A 16,661-nucleotide genomic window follows, 5' to 3' on the forward strand; every position below is an offset into this window, starting at 1 on the left:
CAAGAGGTGGAACCACACGCGCGCGACTGTGGTCACCACGCGATGTTTCCAAAATGGACCCGCTTCTGTGCCCACATCTCCATGCAGTGGTCCCACTGGGTGGCCGGCAGGAGGGACACCGGGCCCCTGGACTGTGTGGGTCAGTTGCTCTGCGGCTGGAATGTAGTCAGTGGACTTCCTGGGGGTGGACACCCATCAGTGTCCTGTTTTTTTCTCAGTGTGACATCCCGTTAGTGGGACCAGAGCTGAGCATCTCTGTCGTCCCTCGATGCAGACCCAGGGCTGGGGAGCTCAGCCTGTAGGCGAGGTCACCTGCTGGACACGATCAACTGGACTTCCCTCCAGCCACCAAGACCTTCAGACATCTTTGGCAATTGCATTAAAAAAAAAAAAGGAGTGGGGTGTCTTGTTCCCATGCTGTTCCTGTGGTCAGTGCAAGCTGGGAAATTGCCCTCTGCAAGACCTGGTCACTTGTGTGTCATGTCTACCCAACCAGGGACCGCTATGTGCCCTGCTGTGTTTTTGAAATGACCGGGAATTCCTCCCCCAATCTGGCTGTGGCCAGCATCCGGCTGGGGGTGGTGGTGGTGGCACTTCTGCGACCTCCAAGTCCCCCTGAACAGTGGCCACCCCCAACCCACCCTCTGTTCCTTGAGAGCTGCTTAGAATCGAGTGACAGCCGGTGACCCCCGGTCTGCTGGCCTTACCGGACGGGGACGGCCACCCTGGGGAAAGGGGATGGGAACTTGTGTCCCGAGGTCGTCCCCAACACATGTGTTCAACCTGGAGGACTTTAGCCAGGCACTGGTGACTCATTAACTCCCTGTCACCCACCAACAGCCAGATTCAGCTGGGGAGGGCAGGCTGGGACCGGGGGACGTGAGCCGAGCCTGTCCTTACTTCTGGCTATAAATTCAGTTCCCTTCCAGAGGACATTGAAACCTTGACTGGAATTTTTCTCCCATAATTTCCATCTGTTGTGGTTATTTATTTTGGTTCTGAGGCGTGACCGTTGTGCTATTTGATATTTTGGTGGAATTTGCACAAATTCCATCAAGAATTACATAGCCGGGGGGTTGGGGGGGGGCGTGGTGGCACACGCCTGTGATCCCAGCGACTCGGGAGGCTGCGGCAGGAGGATCATAAGTTGGAGGCCAGCCTCAGCAGTTTAGCAAGACCTTAAGCAACTCAGCGAGACCCTGTCTTTAAATAAAACACAAAACAGGGCTTGGGATGGGGCTCCGTGGCTAAGTGACCCTGGGTTCAATCCCTGGTACCAAAAGGAATGACATTGCTCAGAGTTCTGCCGGGGGTAGTGGTGACTGTAGCCTTACGGAGTCATCACGGCCTTGGCAATGATGACTACCTACCTCTCAGGAAGGTGAAGTCTTAGGTAAGATGGAATTTGTGAAGCACCCGTCAGGGCATACAGCAATCACTCATAAGTGTTAACTCTGAGTTCCGAGAAAGGGCGACTGGATACCTGACAACCCTCGGGCCGGGGAGAGACATCTGCAAATAAATGAATAATGACCCGTGTTTGGAAATCCGCTCCCACAGAGGCGGACTGGCTGCAAAGGAGGTTCGGGAGTGAAATTGGAGATCGCAGTCAAAGAAGGAGCTGTGTTGACTGGGGTGAGGGTTCTCAATAGAGGGAGCAGTGAGTGCAAAGGCCCTGTGGTCAGCTGGTGCAAAGGCCCTGTGGTGCCGCATGGCCCTAGTTCAGCAGGTGGCTCTGGGTGAGGAGCTCTGGGGTACCATGGACCTGAGATCACTGGCCAAGCATCATGGGCTTCATGGTGACATGGTCACACACATGGGGTGGGGGGAGACCCCAGGGGGACACAGGGGTCATACCATCTACAGCTTAAGAGAGAGGCCTTGGGGGAGTTAACCCAAGACCCCTTGATAGTGGACTCCCGGCTTCTGGGATGGTGAGGTGTGCGAATCCCGCTCTGGTATCTGTTACGCGGCTGTAGCTGACTCATACACCCCCACAGCACAGAGGGCCACTGGACGGTGCCAGCTCTGCACACCCCTGCAACACCTGTGAGGGGAGGCGTCTCGAAGATTCCAGGGCAGAGCTTGACTCGCTCTGCGCGCCGTGGACGTGCACCCAACCCGTCATTCAGGTTTAAGTCTTTCTGAAAATTTATTCATTCAACTATTGGGTGCCTACTGTATGCTTCATGAAGGGCTAGAAATCGCCGCTGGCCGGGATGGAGCTTCCATTCTGTTGGAGGAAACAAAGGATAAATAATATAAAATGGAAAATACGTAATAAAAGTAAGAAGGCAAAGCCAGGCCCGGAGTCTCATGACTATCATCCCAGCGACTCAGGAGGCTGAGGCTGGAGGATTGCAAGTTGGAGGCCAGCCTCAAAAACATGAATGAAACCCTATCTCAAAACAAAAAATAAAAAGGGCTGAGGGTTCCATCCCCAAAATTGTGGGGGGGAAAATGTTAAAAAGGTAATAATTGCCAAGAAAAAAAAAAAAAGCTAAAATGGGATAGGAAAATTAAAATAGCCGAGAGGGTCATGATGTGACTCAGATTTCAACAGAGTCATCCTGACTGTTTTTGGGTTTGCGGACCCTCGGGGGGGCCCCTAGCGCTAAGGCTGCTGAGGACGCACCTTTGTTTCAAGCATCTTCTGACCCTTTGCTGCAATTGTCCAATACACCCTACGCGGGACCTCGACCCACTCACTGGCTCCAGATCATGCTCCCCCGCCTCCAGGGAAAAGGAGTCAGCTTCATAGAAGGAGCGCTGTCCACGTGTCCAAGGGGTGGCCGTGCATTAGATGCCCCGTGGTGCAGCGGGACCAGCTCGCCTGGCCCCTCTCCTTCCTGCGGCGCCCTCTGAGTGGGTTCTTGGTCTGGGAAACGCTTGGCTGGGGATCCGGCTGGAATGTGGGTCAAAGGGCGCCGCAGGGGACTGGCACTCGCGGCTCACGTGCCTCTCTCGCGCTGACCGCTGACTGCCCAGAGCTCTCTCTCTCTCTCTCTCTCTCTCGCAGCAGCAGCTGGGCGCCAACGCATCCGGAGGAAATCGCTTCGGACTGGAACAGCCCGAGAACCGCGAGCCCTGAAGGTATCCCCGGAGAGCCGCTGTCATCGGCCTCCAGGGGGAGGTCAGCAAACCTCCTGGGCAGTCGGAGGCCAGCCTGGCAGCGCTGGTGGCTTGCCCAGCGGGACGACCAGACACCGTATTGCTCCAACAACAGCCCCCAGGCAAGTTCCCTAATTCACCCGGCAGCACCGGGAGAGCGGATCGCGCGGGGTGGACACGGGGTTGCGCAGCTGACCCCGCCAGCCATGTCCCCGGTGGGTGGACAGCTCGGGGGCACCCTTTCAGCGCCCTTCGTAGGCCCCCAGGGCTCGCTTCACGTCCTCACCTGGGGACCGAGCTTGGGAAGCGGACCCTCGTGGACGCGGAGGCGGCGGGTGGACGGCTGGAGGCCGGATCGGGCGCCAGATCTGGCTGCGCGCAGCTCCAGCAGCTCCCGGGCTCTGAGCCCTGCGCGGCGCTGGGGCCTGGCGAGGCGGGGGCGTGTCGGGGGCGTGTCGGGGGCGTGGTCTGGGCGGGGCCTGGGCGGGGCGGGGCGCGTGACGCGCGGCGCCGGCCAATGGGAAGCGCGCCCGAGGCCGAGCCTCCTGCGAGCCTTCCCGGCGCCCGCGGCGTCACGTGAGCGGCCGGGAGGGAGCGCAGAGCGCGGCCGGCGGGCGAGACTCCGCCGCAGCGGGCAGCGGGCGAGCGAGCGCAGGGACCCGCGGCCCGGCCCGCGGCCGCCCAGACCCCGACCGGGCGGCCGCCCCCAGCTCAGCCCGGGCCGCCAGCAGGACGCCGGGGCCTGGCCGCTGGCCAGGCGCGCGCCAAGTTCAGGTGGGAGAGGCGCGGCGGGGACGGGGCCGCGTGGACACGGCCGGGGTGACCGGGGCTGCCGGGCGCGGGCTGCCCTTGGAGAGCGCGCGGCCCGGGGCTCCGCGGGCGCCCGGGGGAGCCACGCGCTGCGGGAGGAGGGAGGTCGCCAGGCCCCCCGGGGGGACGGTGACCCCCGCGCGCCCACCAGCGTCCACACGCTGCAGGCCCCAGCGGCCGCCCCGGCGCCGGTTCCGAGGGCCCGTGGTCGCCTTCCGGGACAGCCCTCCCATATGGTGGGGCGCGGCGGGGCCTGGCCCGGGGAGCGGGCAGGGGCGCTGGCCGCCCGCGGTTGGGGGGGCAGGGGGCGGAGGGGTTACTATCGGTCACCGGCAGCGGGGCAGCGCGGGGAGGGGGTGGCACAGGCCGAGGGCATGGTGCCCACTGGGCAGCGCTCCCGGGCTCCGCGGAGGGGTCCGGGCCGACTCCCTGCGCCTGGCGTCTTCACGCGCTGTCCCCCGCGCGAGTGGACACCCGCGCTGACCCCACGCGCGCGGACACCCCCGCCGCCACCTCGGCTGCCGCGCACAACGCCCCGCACACGCAGTCACACGACACACACCCACACCCCCTTTGCGCACGGCCACGCGGCTTAGACCCCCATCTCCACTCCCATGGAGTCCCCCGGGAGGGTGGGGGGGCCCTTCCAACATTACCAGAGAGGTGGCTGAGGTGGCAGCCGAGGGGACAGAGGACATGCCACCCCTACCCAATACAGCCGTCCTGTTCCCTCTGCCCTCCCCACTGTGGTGTTACCCAGGGACTCCACCCCCGCCCCCTTCCACCTCCAAGAAGTGTTTCTTTCCTGGTTGGTCCCAAGAAATGCCCCCAAAGTCTTCTCTCCCCAAAACCCGGTGGCCCTCACCGTCTACAGGTGCTTAAAACAGCGGGACCAGGCGACTTGAGGGCCTGTGGGCAGCGCAGGGAGCTGAGACTCTTATTTTGAAAGGCGGTCCCCACCCGCCACCCCCGTGATTTGCTCGCTGACCCAATGGCGAGCCCTTGGCGCGCGCTGGGCTTGTTATCAATTACATGTTGTTCCTGCAGCCGCTGTGTCCCCGGGAGGATAAACAGCAGGCCTGGCCGGCGAGGGAGGGGGCGGAGTCCAGCGGCCAGCCGGGGACTGTGCCCGGAACAGCGCGTCCCCTCCCCCTGCATGCAGCCTGCGCCACGTGCTGGTGTTTTTTAGGGACCAGAGCCGGCCCCAGCCCAGATACTCCCTTTTTTTTTTTTTTTTTTTTTTTTTAATGCCTGCACCTCGGGAAGACTGGGATCCCCTTCTGGGCTCCCCAGATCCTGCCCTGTCCTGCCACAGGGACACTCAGCCTGATCTTCAGACCCTGCCATCTACCTGGCTTTCCCACTCAGCCTCATCCAGCCAACCTTGGGGTATGGCCCTGCATGGCCATCCAAAGAGCTTATATTCTGGTGGGGAGGTCCCCAGGAAAGGACTCCACATGCACACAACCAAGACCGTTCACCACTGTGGCACCTGCTAGGGACAATATAAAATGGGATGATGTGACCCAGCGGCTTCTGAGCTCAGGGCGCTTAACCCCTGAGCCCCGTCCCCGCCCTATTTGGTATTTTATTTAGAGACAGGGTCTCCCTGAGTTGCTCAGGGCCTCGCTTTGGCTGAGGCTACCTTTGAACTTGCGATCCTCCTGCCTCAGCCTCCGGAGCCACTGGGATGACAGGTGTGGGCCACCGCGCCCGACTGCAGGCATTGTTTAATATCCTGGAACATCTGGTTGGTGGTCACATTTCAGGGGAGGTTTGAAGCAGCCTGTTCTGGGTCCCAGGGAGGCTGGAGTCCCCAGATTCCTTAGCATCCCAGCAGAGGGCAGGGCAGGGCGGGGGCGGGGGGGGGGGGACACTCCCAGATGCTCATTCATTTGAGGGCCACCTTCATGGCTGCCTCTGGCCCTGATTGTGCCCCTGACCCTGTCCTAAGTCTTGGGCTCCTGGACTGCTCAAGCATTGCTGGCACAGGTCAAGAGACAGACCCAGAGAAGTCGTGCTGCCTGCCTGAGGTAGCCCAGCTGGGACCAGCTGATGCAAGGAGTGGGAATCCTGCCTGGAGGGTGGTGACACCGGCGGGGACTCTCAGGTGGCATGTGGGCTCTGCTCACAGCCTTGCATTGCTCTTGGAATCATCCGGCCCCCTCATTCCTCCCGGCACCTGATTTGGTGACTGAGGCCTGGAACAGGTGGGAAACTGAGGTTTGGGGGCAGCAATGACTTTCCCAAGATCACAGCTGGTCATGATGCCTCTTGGGCAGGGCCAGTTTCCAGACCCTTGGAGTGGCTCTGGAGACAGAACGGGCGGGTGCAGCCGCCGGGCGCGGTGGTGCGCGCTTGCCATCCCAGGGGCTCTGGAGGCCGAGGCAGGAGGATCGCGAGTCCAAAGCCAGCCTCAGCCAAAGCGAGGCCCTGAGCAACTCAGGGAGACCCTGTCTCTAAATAAAATACCAAATAGGGCGGGGGAAGGGGCTCAGGGGTCGAGGGCCCCTGGGTTCAATCCCTGGTATCACCCCCCCAAAAAAAAGAAGAAGGAGGAGGGGTGGGCACAGAGGTGACACCAGGTTCCAGAGACGCTCTGGCTCCCGATGCCAAACACTCTCTCTTTCCCCAACCTGGATAAACACCCGGCCCGCTGTGGTCACTGGGCGGGGACAAAGGTCCAGAAAGGTGGCCCTATTGCAGGCAGACACACTGTTGACTCTCCTTGAACACCGGACTAGCATGGCCTTTGGCTTCAGAGAACACACTGTCCCCCTCTCCTCTCCACGAACATCCTCTGAGCCCCTCCTGGGCGCCCGGTGTCACGCTGGGGGCTGGGGACACATGGAGCGCACTGTCTAGTGGGAAGACGGGCACTAGCCGAGCGTCCCCAAGGTGGTGAGTGTCCCCGGTGGGGACTGAAGTGGCCGTGGGGTGTAGGGCAGGAGAGCGCGTCCTAATTGGTCAACGGGGGGGTCCCTACTTGTGACCCTCGGGATGGGTGGGGGGATTGAGGAGGCCACACGCATCGGGCGCTCTAGGATCTTGGGTGAACGCATCACCTGGCCCCAGGGGTGGGGCCTCGTCCACCATGGTGGCTAAGTCTCAGGTGTCCTGGGGAGGGTCTCGTTCAAACTTGTCCCCTGGGGGGGGGGTGACAATCAGATGGGGAAACTGAGCCCTCTGAGGACAGGCACTTACTGTCCTTGAACTTTTCTGCCTCCAACCACAGTTTTCCCAGTTAAAAATAGACCCCGCCCAGGGACAGTGGCCCACGCCGGTCATCCCAGCAGCTGGGGAGGCTGGGGCAGGAGGATCGCAAGTTGGGAGGCCAGCCTCAGCCGCTCAGCGAGGCCCTGAGCAACTCAGGGAGACCCTGTCTCTAAATAACATAGAAAAAAAGGGCTGGGGACGGGGCTCAGGGGTGAAGCACCCCTGGGGTCAGTCCCCAGTACCAAAAAAATAAAATTAAATAAATATCAGATCGAGTAATATTTAAAAGCAACTTATGATTAAAAAAAAAAAAATCTGAAGTGGACACCTGATGGGCAGCTTGCATTTTTATTCGCTGGATCTGGCAACCCACGGAAGCCCAACGGCTTGGGGTCAGAGAGCAAGTGGCCACGGTCCCATCCCCCCTCCTGTGACTCAACAGAGGTGACGCGGAGGTTCAGGTCCTACGATGGGCAGTGGCCCTCCGAGCCCTGGCCGTTCTGGGGACCCAGAGCCTCTGATGGCCTCCCCTCCAACGCGGTTGTCCCCTCACGCGCGCACGTGGACTCTCTTCCAGGATCTTTCTGGAAAAATCCGTCTGGAACCAGAAGGGCCCGGTTGTGCAACAGGGCTCCGAGGGCTCTTTTGCAAACTCTGTGGCAAGGTTTCAGAGGACACTCTTGCAGGCCCCTGTCCCTGGGGGGGTGAGGCAGGAGCCGGGCATTCAGCAGCTGGGAGCCAGGCAGGCGACCCAGGGTGGGGACAAGCCCCGCTGAGGGGCCGCCAGCCACCGTCCTGACTCTCTTTCCTCCTTCACAGCGGCCACCCGCGCGGCCCGGCCAGCATGGTGGACCACCTGCTGCCGGTGGACGAGACCTTCTCGTCGCCCAAGTGCCCCGTGGGGTACCTGGGGGACAGGCTGGCCGGCCGGCGGCCCTACCACATGCTGCCCTCGCCCCTTTCCGAGGACGACAGTGACGTGTCCAGCCCCTGCTCCTGCGCCAGCCCCGACTCCCAGTCCCTGTGCTCCTGCTACGGCGGCGGTCTCCCCGGTGCCGAGGGACAGGACAGCATCCTGGATTTCTTGCTCTCCCAGGCCACCCTGGGCGGCGGTGGCAGCGGCGGCAGCGGGAGCCTGGGGGACAGCAGTGGCCCTGTGACCTGGGGGACCTGGCGGAGGGCCCCGGTGCCCGTGAAGGGGGAGCACGTTTGCTTCCCAGAGTTCGCGCTGAGGGACCCCGAGGAGGTGGCCAGGCCCTTCCAACCCACCCTGGAGGAGATCGAGGAGTTTCTGGAGGAGAACATGGAGCCGGAGGCCAAGGGGGCCCCCCAGGGCAGCGGCCAGGACTCGGGGGCCTGTGGCCAGCTCCCCACGGGGCCCCTCAGGAGCCACGCGCACGCGGGCCCTGGCGGGAGAGAGCGCGGTCCCCCTGCGCCCGGGGGCTCGGGCGCGCAGGGCCCCGCGGAGGGTCCCTCCGCCGAGGGCGCAGTGCCGGTCCTGCTGCAGATCCAGCCGGTGCCCGTGAAGCAGGAGCCGGGCGCGGGGCCGGCCTCCCCTGGCCAGGCCCCCGAGAACGTCAAGGTGGCCCAGCTGCTGGTCAACATCCAGGGCCAGACCTTCGCACTGGTCCCCCAGGTGCTGCCCTCCTCCAGCCTGAGCCTGCCCTCCAAGTTCGTGCGCATCGCTCCCGTGCCCATCGCCGCCAAGCCCGCGGGGTCAGGGGCGCTGGGGCCCGGGCCCGGCCTGCTGGGGGGACAGAAGTTCCCCAAGAGCCCGGCGGCTGACCTCCTCAAGATGCACAAGTGCACCTTCCCCGGGTGTCACAAGATGTACACCAAGAGCAGCCACCTCAAGGCCCACCTGCGCCGGCACACCGGGGAAAAGCCCTTCGCGTGCACCTGGCCGGGCTGCGGCTGGAGGTCAGTATGGAGGGGCACAGGCCACGGGGCCCACAGGCCCATTAGGAAGGGGACAGAGGGGGCGGGCAGGGGCGGGGCCAGAAACGCACAGCCTCCCCCGAGACTCGCTTGTCCCCTCCCTATGACTACAGCTGAGAGTGTCCCGTTCCTAATGACCAGGTAAGGCTGGCTGGGACCCCTGCTAGGTCCCCCGTCTGGTGGAAAGAGGGTGACGTGGCAGGGGCTAGGCCACAGCAGAAGGGCACTTGGACTAATCAGGACCCTTGAATGTGATGATGGATGGAGGCTGGGGCTAGAGGCTTGGCGCAAGGACCACCTTGACTGCCACCGAACATGTGAGCACGAGGTTGGGCGAGCCAGGGACCCTGGCCAGCGTGATTCGAACCCAGGGGACTGATTTAGGGAAGCCGCATCTCAGCCAGGTGCCAGGGTGCCCAGCAGCTCGGGAGGCTGAGGCAGGAGGATCGCGGGTTGGAGGCCAGCCTCAGCCACTTAGTGAGTCCCTAAGCAACTCTGGGAGCCCCTGTCTCTAAATAAAATATGACAAGGGCTGGGGACAGGGCTCAGGGGTCGAGCAACCTTGGGTTCAATCTCTGGGACCAGAGAGAGAGAGAGAGAGAGAGAGAGAGAGAGAGAGAGAGGGAGAGAGAGGGAGAGAGAGGGGACAGAGAGGGAGAGAAGTCCTACTCAGTGCTCCCACACAGCCTGGGGACCAGCTTCCTCACAGTGTACTTGAGAAGCCACCAACAGTGAGGGACAGGCCTGGCCAACGCTGGGTTCCAGGTAGCCAGTCCCCCCAGGCTCTTCCCTGCGTGGTGTCGGGGGAAACCAGCCCCCCAAGGTCGGGCCATGCTCAGGAGGACCCAGGCTGTGGAGCCAGAGGCAGAGGGGACCCCGCGTGTCCCCTCCCCCTTTTGGGGAGGTCACGGGCAGCCGTTCCTGAAATGCAGGCCACCTGGTGCTCGGTCCCCAGGGGTGCCGGACAGGGTCCTCCGCAGCGTAGGACACCCACCCGGGGACAGCGCATGAGCCACCGACACCCCCCTCACCCGCATGCACGGAGTGCCCCAGAGCCAGACCTGGCAAATGGACGCGTGGCTGTGCGTGCGCGGGTCCCACGATAGGCATCTTGGTGTCCCTCTGCGTGTGACCTGCTGTGTGGTGGCCGGTGGCCGTGGCCCCGGCCAGCTCCGCGGCTTTGGTCCTCTTGCCCGGGTACCGGTTCCGAGAGCTGGTGGGAACTCTTCTCCCAGCCACCCAGTGCCAGAGAGCAGGTGGGGCCTTAGCCACCGCGTGTGTCCCCGGAGGCCGATGGTCACCCTTGCGAGCGAAGAGGTCCTCAGTCCCTGAGACAGCAGGTGGGCGAGGGTGGAGGTTGAGCCGGGCCTGTCGCCCAGCTGCTCGGGAGGCTGAGGCAGGAGGATGCCAGGTAGAGGCCAGCCTCAGCCACTTAGGCGCTCAGCAGGTCAGCGAGTCCCCGTCTCTGAGTAAAATGCAGCCCAGGGCCAGGTTGGGGCTCTGGTGTGGTGACAGTCTCCCAACTGGGGGCAAAGGGAGGCCTGCAGGTCTCTGCTGGGAGTGGACCCAGCTTTGGGGACAGCCCAGCGTGGACAGGACAGAGGTGACAAGGATCATGTCGTATTTATGGACCAGGGGCTGCTGCTGAGAATCAGGGTCCCCTCCACCCGGTCCCTCGCCTGCCTCACCCCTCCACAGGGGACCCGTCACCTCCCGTAGAGCGTGGTGCCCACCCATTTGCCACAGCTGGTGGCGCTGAGGCACGGGCACTGTGTCACACGGCCCCGGGTTGTGGCTCGCGAGCGTGCGTCTGGGGCACACGCCAGGTGGGCACACCTCGGCCCACGCTGGTTCTCCGGGGACCCCGCATCTGCGCCCCCCCAGAGCTCATCAGTTGTCAAAATGAGTCCGTGAGCAGCCGGGCGCGTGGCCCACGCCTGTCATCCCAGCGGCTCGGGAGGCCGAGGCAGGAGGATCGCGAGTGAGAGGCCAGCCTCAGCCACTGAGCAGGCCCTGAGCAACTCAGGGAGACCCTGTCTCTAAATAAGACACAAAACAGGGCTGGGGACGGGGCTCAGGGGTCGAGGGACCCTGGGTTCAATCCCTGGTCCCCCCGCCCCCCGAAAAAAAAAGAGTCCCTGAGGTTGGGGTCAGTGACCCCATTTGTCAGAGGAAATGGAGGCACAGAATGGTCAGTTCACTTCTCCACCGTCCCACAGCAACAGGCCCAGAGCTCCACCAGAGCTGGCTGTCCCCTGCCCACCTTAGACTCGGGGCCGCTCTCCAGCCCTCTGCTCACCGTCTTCCCGGGTGCTGCTTTGCTTCCTGGTCCCCTGGCAGGGGGACAAGCTTCCTCTTCCTGGCTGGCTCCGGCTCCGGCCCCCTCTGCTGCCCCACACTGTAACCGTCTGTCCCCACGAAGTGGCCGTCTTGCCCAGGTACTCAGCCTGGCTTCCTCCTGCCCTGTCCGTCCCCGGGTCTCTGTCGGTTCCCCGGGTCTCTGTCTGTCCCCAGCTCTCTCTCTGTCCCCTCTGGGGGCAGGACTTCACAGCCACACTGGCTGGGACACCAGCAGCTGCCCGTTCCCGTCTCAGCATCTGGGAAGTGTGGCTGCCTTCCTAGAAGTTTCCTTGCCTCACCCTCGAACACAGGGGCCTTTGTTCCCTGCGGCGGAACATCCTGTTCCAGAGTGGCCCGCGGATCCTTCCAGAAAGAACCCCTTCTGCCGCGCGAGGGGTGGAGATTTAAAACAGGTCGCAGCCGCGAGAGGGGTGACCTGGTGTCATTCCTAATGGGCGCTGCAGGCCTGAGGCCACAGAGCCAGGAGGTGGGAGGGACAGGATTCAGGCTCCCAGGCTGCTCTCTGGACCCCTGTGTCCCTATGCAAGGAGGCATCCTCTGACCCCATCCTCATGGTGGGTCCCATGTACGGATGGGAAGGTTGCTCACTGCACAACTAAAGCGGCGGGGAATGCCATTTCCATTGTGGTCCCTGAGACGACTTGGTGATGGCTTTTGGGGGGGCTGGGGGAGTACCAGGGATCATACTGGGAGTTCAAGGTCTCGCTGAGTTGCTTAGGGTCTTGCTTTTGCTGAGATTGGCCTCCAACTCACGATCCTCCTGCCTCAGCCTCCCCAGCCGGTGGGTGGCTTTTTGTGTATCTCCCCGGCTGCCCCTCACTCCTCAGGACGGGTCTGCCATGCACCCTGTCCCGGGTGGGGAGACAGAGGCCCGGGGTTGTTCCAGCTCAGGACCCTGCAGGGTGCGTGCTGGGGGGGATGACAGCCGGGTTAGGGCAGGGGACCCGCCGTCCAGGGGGCTGTGTGACTCGGGTGCAGGGTCCTGCCCAGCGAAGGACCGTCCTTGGCCCGGGTCGCAGTTCCTGGGAGGGGCTCCGAGCTCTGGCTCCTGGGTCAGCCGTCTGCTCAGAAGCTGTGTCCTCCCCCTGGGGGCAGGTGGCCCGGGCCCGGGGACATGGGTCCCCCATGACATACGCCACCCAGCCTGCAGTCATCGGCCTCCATGTAAACGCACTGACTGAGCCTCGCCCTGCAGCAGGCTGGGCTGGTCCCTGGACACTCCTGGGGAACTGGACATGTCCTCCTTCATGGAGATGACGGTCTAGGGACAGACCGATGGTCACCCAGAAGCTGACCCCAAGCTAGGTGCACATCTGTGACCTTCCCAGCTGGAGGCCGAGGCAGGAGGATCGCAAGGCCCTGAGCAAGTCGGCAAGGCCCTGTCTCAACAGGAGAAGAAGGCCGGGGTTCAGCCCCTGGCCCCAGAGAGGAAAAGGCTGAGACTAGTTTGAAGTCACGGTGGTGGCAAGAGTGAGTGAAGACAGGCAGGTGGTGTCATGGAGCCCAGAATGGCCATCCTGGAGGCTGTCCTGGTGAGTGGCAGGCACCTGGGCTCAACTCCGAGGGATGGTACAAGAGGACCGCGGGAGAGCAGGCAAGAGCGTTCTAAATACAGGAAAGTATGTGCAAATGTCCTGTGGCGAGAGGGACCAAGGACAGATCAATAGAGACGGAGCGAAGGAGGCCAGAACACGTGGATAGGGGTCGTGAGATGTGACAGGTCCGTCTGCCACCAGGATCGGGTAGGGAGAGCCTCAGAGCCCCGAAATCAGTGACAGGAAGTCAGGGCTCTTTGTCCCAACTTTGGTCCTTGCCGGTGGGAAGTACTTGGTCCCAGGCCCGCGGAGGCCAAGACAGAGATGTCATGAGAACCACCTGAACTCTTATATTGTGGCAGCGGGGACCGGGGGATTGAGCTCAGGGGCACTTGGCCCACGTCCCCAGCTGTATCTTATATTTTGTTTAGAGACAGGGTCTCACTGGAGTTGCTTGGTGTCTCGCTTTTGATGAGGCTGGCCTCCAACTTGTGATCCTCCTGCCTCAGCCTCCTAAGCCTGGGATTAACTCTAGGTGCTGGCCCTCCTGAACTCTTAGAACACCTGGCAGGGTGCATTGTTATTTGGGGTCATCTCAGAGGTCCCGACCACTTACAGGCCAGCAGGGTCCAGGAGTACGGTGGACTCAAACCCAAGGACACCTCTTGGGTCTGTCCTGGAAGCAAGATGGAAGAGCTGGGGACACCTTTGTAGTCCTGGGGACCCTGTATCCTCCCCTGGACCTCCGTTTCCCCTCTGGACAGGTTCCTTGGACCCTCACGAATGGCCCTGTGGCCTCGTGGTCCCTGGGAACCAGGAGCACACGCCCCCTTCCTGAAGGAGGCTGGGGGGTGGGGGGGCTGCCGCCTGGGTGTGCCTTAGCCCAAGGTCCCTTCCTGTGGGGAGTATTCAGCAGTTGCTCTGGAGGCCCTGAGGCAGGAGGCTGGACCTTGCTGCCCCAGCTCCAGCTTGAGATTTGCAGGTGTTTCCATTTTGGAGAGACTGCAGGGGCCTGGGGCACAGGAAATCCGGACGCAGGAGATCGGGACGCAGGAGGGTCAGGGCGCAGTGGTGGCAAGAGTGAGGAACCATCTGAACTCTTATGTTGTGGCAGGGGAGACCTGGGGCGCAGGGGGCCTGGGGCACAGGAGGGTTGGGGCGCAGGACGGTGGAGGCGCAGAAGGGTCAGGACGCAGGACCGTCGGGGCGCAGGAGGCTGGGGCGCAGGATAGTCCGGGCACAGAGGACCAGGAGGGTCTGGGCGCAAGAGGTCAGGACGCATGACGTTTGGGGCGCAGGAGGGGCAGGGCGCAGGAAGCTGGGGCACAAAACGGTCGGGGCCCAGGGGGACTGGGGCGCAGGATGGTCGGGGCGCAGGATGGTCAAGGCGCAGGGGGCCTGGGATGCAGGAGGGTCAGGGCACAGTGGTGGCAAGAGTGAGGAACCCCGTGAACTCTTATGTTGTGGCAGGGGTTACCCGGGGCGCAGGGGCCCTGGGGCGCAAGACGGTCAGGGCGCAGGAGGGTCAGGTCTGGACCGGCCTTCGCCTCCCAGCAGGAGTTACTTGCTCTTTTAAGAACCAGCAAAGCCTTGCCGACCCTGCCCTCGTCCTGGGGAGGCTGCTGGCCCCGGGACCAGGCCGCCAGGCAGGTGTCACGCGTCCCCGCGGGCCCCCCGGGGAGCGCCCCGCGCGCGCCTGGCTGACCGCGCTGCCGTGTCCCGCAGGTTCTCACGCTCCGACGAGCTGTCGCGACACAGGCGGTCCCACTCGGGCGTGAAGCCTTACCAGTGCCCCGTGTGCGAGAAGAAGTTCGCGCGGAGTGACCACCTCTCCAAGCACGTCAAGGTGCACCGCTTCCCGCGGAGCAGCCGCGCCGTGCGCGCCGCCAACTGAGCGCCCGCGTCCCTCGGGCCCGGTCCCCTCTGGTCCTTGTCTTTTCCTTTTTTTTTTTTTTTTTTTTTTTGTTTTTTAAAGCAATAATTTATTGGCCTCCTGCAGAGGGTCGCCACGGTGTCCCAGCCCAGCGCTAGGAGGCGCCACCCTGGGCGTCACCCTGAGCCCGCCACCTGCTGCCTTCCCCCAGGGGGGACTTAGACTCCGTCCACCCGAGTCCCTGGGGGCTGGGCCCCCAGCGCTGGGCCCCGACGACCCCGGCCTTAGTGCCTTTATCCCTTTGTGCCTTCCCACGGTGGCCAGGCCTCTGCGGCAAGCCACCAGCTGGAAGCAGGATTTTTTTGGGGGGGGGGGAGGGGGGTGCCTGGCCCTTCTCCCACTGGGCTCCCCGCCTGGGCCAAAGCCAAGCCTCCACGGCTGGGGAAGAAATGTGCAGTTCCCAGAGGGAGCCATGCCGGGAAGAAGGAAGTAGGCCAAAAGTCCAGGGCTGCACTGTGGTGTCAGAGCAGTTTTGCCCAAGTTGCTTGTTCAGCACGATTGGCAGAGGGTACGCAGGGCCGTGGAGAGGCAGGATCTGGCCAGTTGGGGCCCTCAATGTGGGAGAGAGGTGAAAAGTGTCCCCTCTTGGTCCGGGGGGGGGGGGGGGCGGGGCGCTGGCAGTGAGTGCATGTGTTAGGAATTAAATGTGAAAGACAGACAGACAGACGGTCTTCTGTGCCCAGTGTGACCCCTCCTTTCCTCCTGATCGCCAGACAAATCCAGACACCAGCCTCTAGGGCCACCATCCGGAGGACAGGGGAAAAAGGCCACACTAGGAGTCCAAGAACTAGATAGAACTTCCCAGCCCGGATTTAGCAATGCATTCCTCTCTAGAAATTAATATCAAACCAACTAGCTTGTTTTGACAGGTTTATTTCACATCCTATGAATGTATGTAAATAAACTGTACATAGGGACATCGACGTAAAATATCTTTTAATAACATATCGACATTTGTGTAAATTTGAAATTAAAAATCTACAAAGCTGGTGTACATATGTGACAATTATGTATATTTTCTTTGTTGCTTCATAAAAAAAAATATATTTACTTTGCCAATAAAAAGAAAAAAGAAATCGATCACTTTGGGGTGCACTTGTACTGTCTTCCGTGGGGAAGATTTGGGGCTGTTACAGACAGGGTCTCCCTGAGTTGCTTAGCACCTCGCTTTTGCTGAGGCTGGCCTCCAAATTGCAATCCTCCCGCCTCAGCCTCCTGAACCATCTGTGGAAAGCCTGTGAGACCCACATGAAGCTCTTCCTACCACTGTTGAGTGATTCAAGCACTTATTGTGCACCTTCTGTATACTTGGTTGGTGGTACTGAGGGCAGATCCCTAGAAATGTGGCTGAACCGTGGGTTGTTTTTTGGTTGGTGGGTTGGTTGGTTTGCTTGTTTGTTTCAGTGCTGAGGATCAACCCGGGGCCTCATGCAAGCGCTCCATCATTGAGCCACATCCCCAGCCACATCCCCTGGCCTGCCTCGGCCTCTGGGCTAGTGTGACACCCGGCACCAGGCATAGTGGTGCATGCCTGTCATCCCAGTGACTGGGGAGGCTGAGGCAGGAGGATCACAAATCGGAGGCCAGCCTCAGCAATTTATGGAGGCCCTAAGCAACTCAGGGAGACCCTGTCTCTAAATAGAATACAAAAAGGGCTGGGGACGGGGCTCCGTGGTTAAGCACCCCTGGGTTCAATCCCTGGTGGCTTGGGAACCCATGGCTGTTGCGCTGACATTGACTTTTCGCCTGTGCCCAGC

General features: G+C 62.1%; 1 protein-coding gene and 1 long non-coding RNA gene across 3 annotated transcripts; one reads left to right on the forward strand and one right to left on the reverse strand.

The window, feature by feature from the left end:
• Nucleotides 1-2,133: 2,133 nt before the first annotated feature.
• On the reverse strand, nt 2,134-3,536 carry LOC143385647 (uncharacterized). Of its 2 annotated transcripts, XR_013089502.1 has the most exons (3): nt 3,398-3,536; nt 2,636-3,087; nt 2,134-2,233 (listed from the first exon to the last, which is right to left on the reverse strand). It is a non-coding gene; the product is annotated as an uncharacterized LOC143385647 (long non-coding RNA). The 2 variants fall into 2 exon arrangements; XR_013089501.1 differs by having other exon boundaries at nt 2,636-3,536.
• Nucleotides 3,537-3,751: 215 nt separating this feature from the next.
• Klf15 (KLF transcription factor 15) lies at nt 3,752-15,984 on the forward strand. The gene is made up of 3 exons (XM_076841165.1): nt 3,752-3,885; nt 7,957-9,057; nt 14,697-15,984. The coding sequence occupies exons 2-3, from the start codon at nt 7,982-7,984 to the stop codon at nt 14,863-14,865; spliced, it is 1,245 nt and encodes a 414-aa protein (XP_076697280.1). The 5' UTR covers nt 3,752-3,885; nt 7,957-7,981; the 3' UTR covers nt 14,866-15,984.
• The last annotated feature ends 677 nt before the right edge of the window (nt 15,985-16,661 follow it).

This window comes from Callospermophilus lateralis, chromosome 20 (assembly GCF_048772815.1).
Source record: "Callospermophilus lateralis isolate mCalLat2 chromosome 20, mCalLat2.hap1, whole genome shotgun sequence".
NCBI lineage: Eukaryota > Metazoa > Chordata > Mammalia > Rodentia > Sciuridae > Callospermophilus > Callospermophilus lateralis.

Excerpts from the sequence above, each read along its gene's own strand:
- Klf15 (XM_076841165.1), top strand. The coding sequence starts at position 7,982 with ATGGTGGACCACCTGCTGCCGGTGGACGAGACCTTCTCGTCGCCCAAG. Across the intron at positions 9,058-14,696 it reads TGGCCGGGCTGCGGCTGGAG|GTTCTCACGCTCCGACGAGC; the intron begins GTCAGTATGGAG and ends CGTGTCCCGCAG.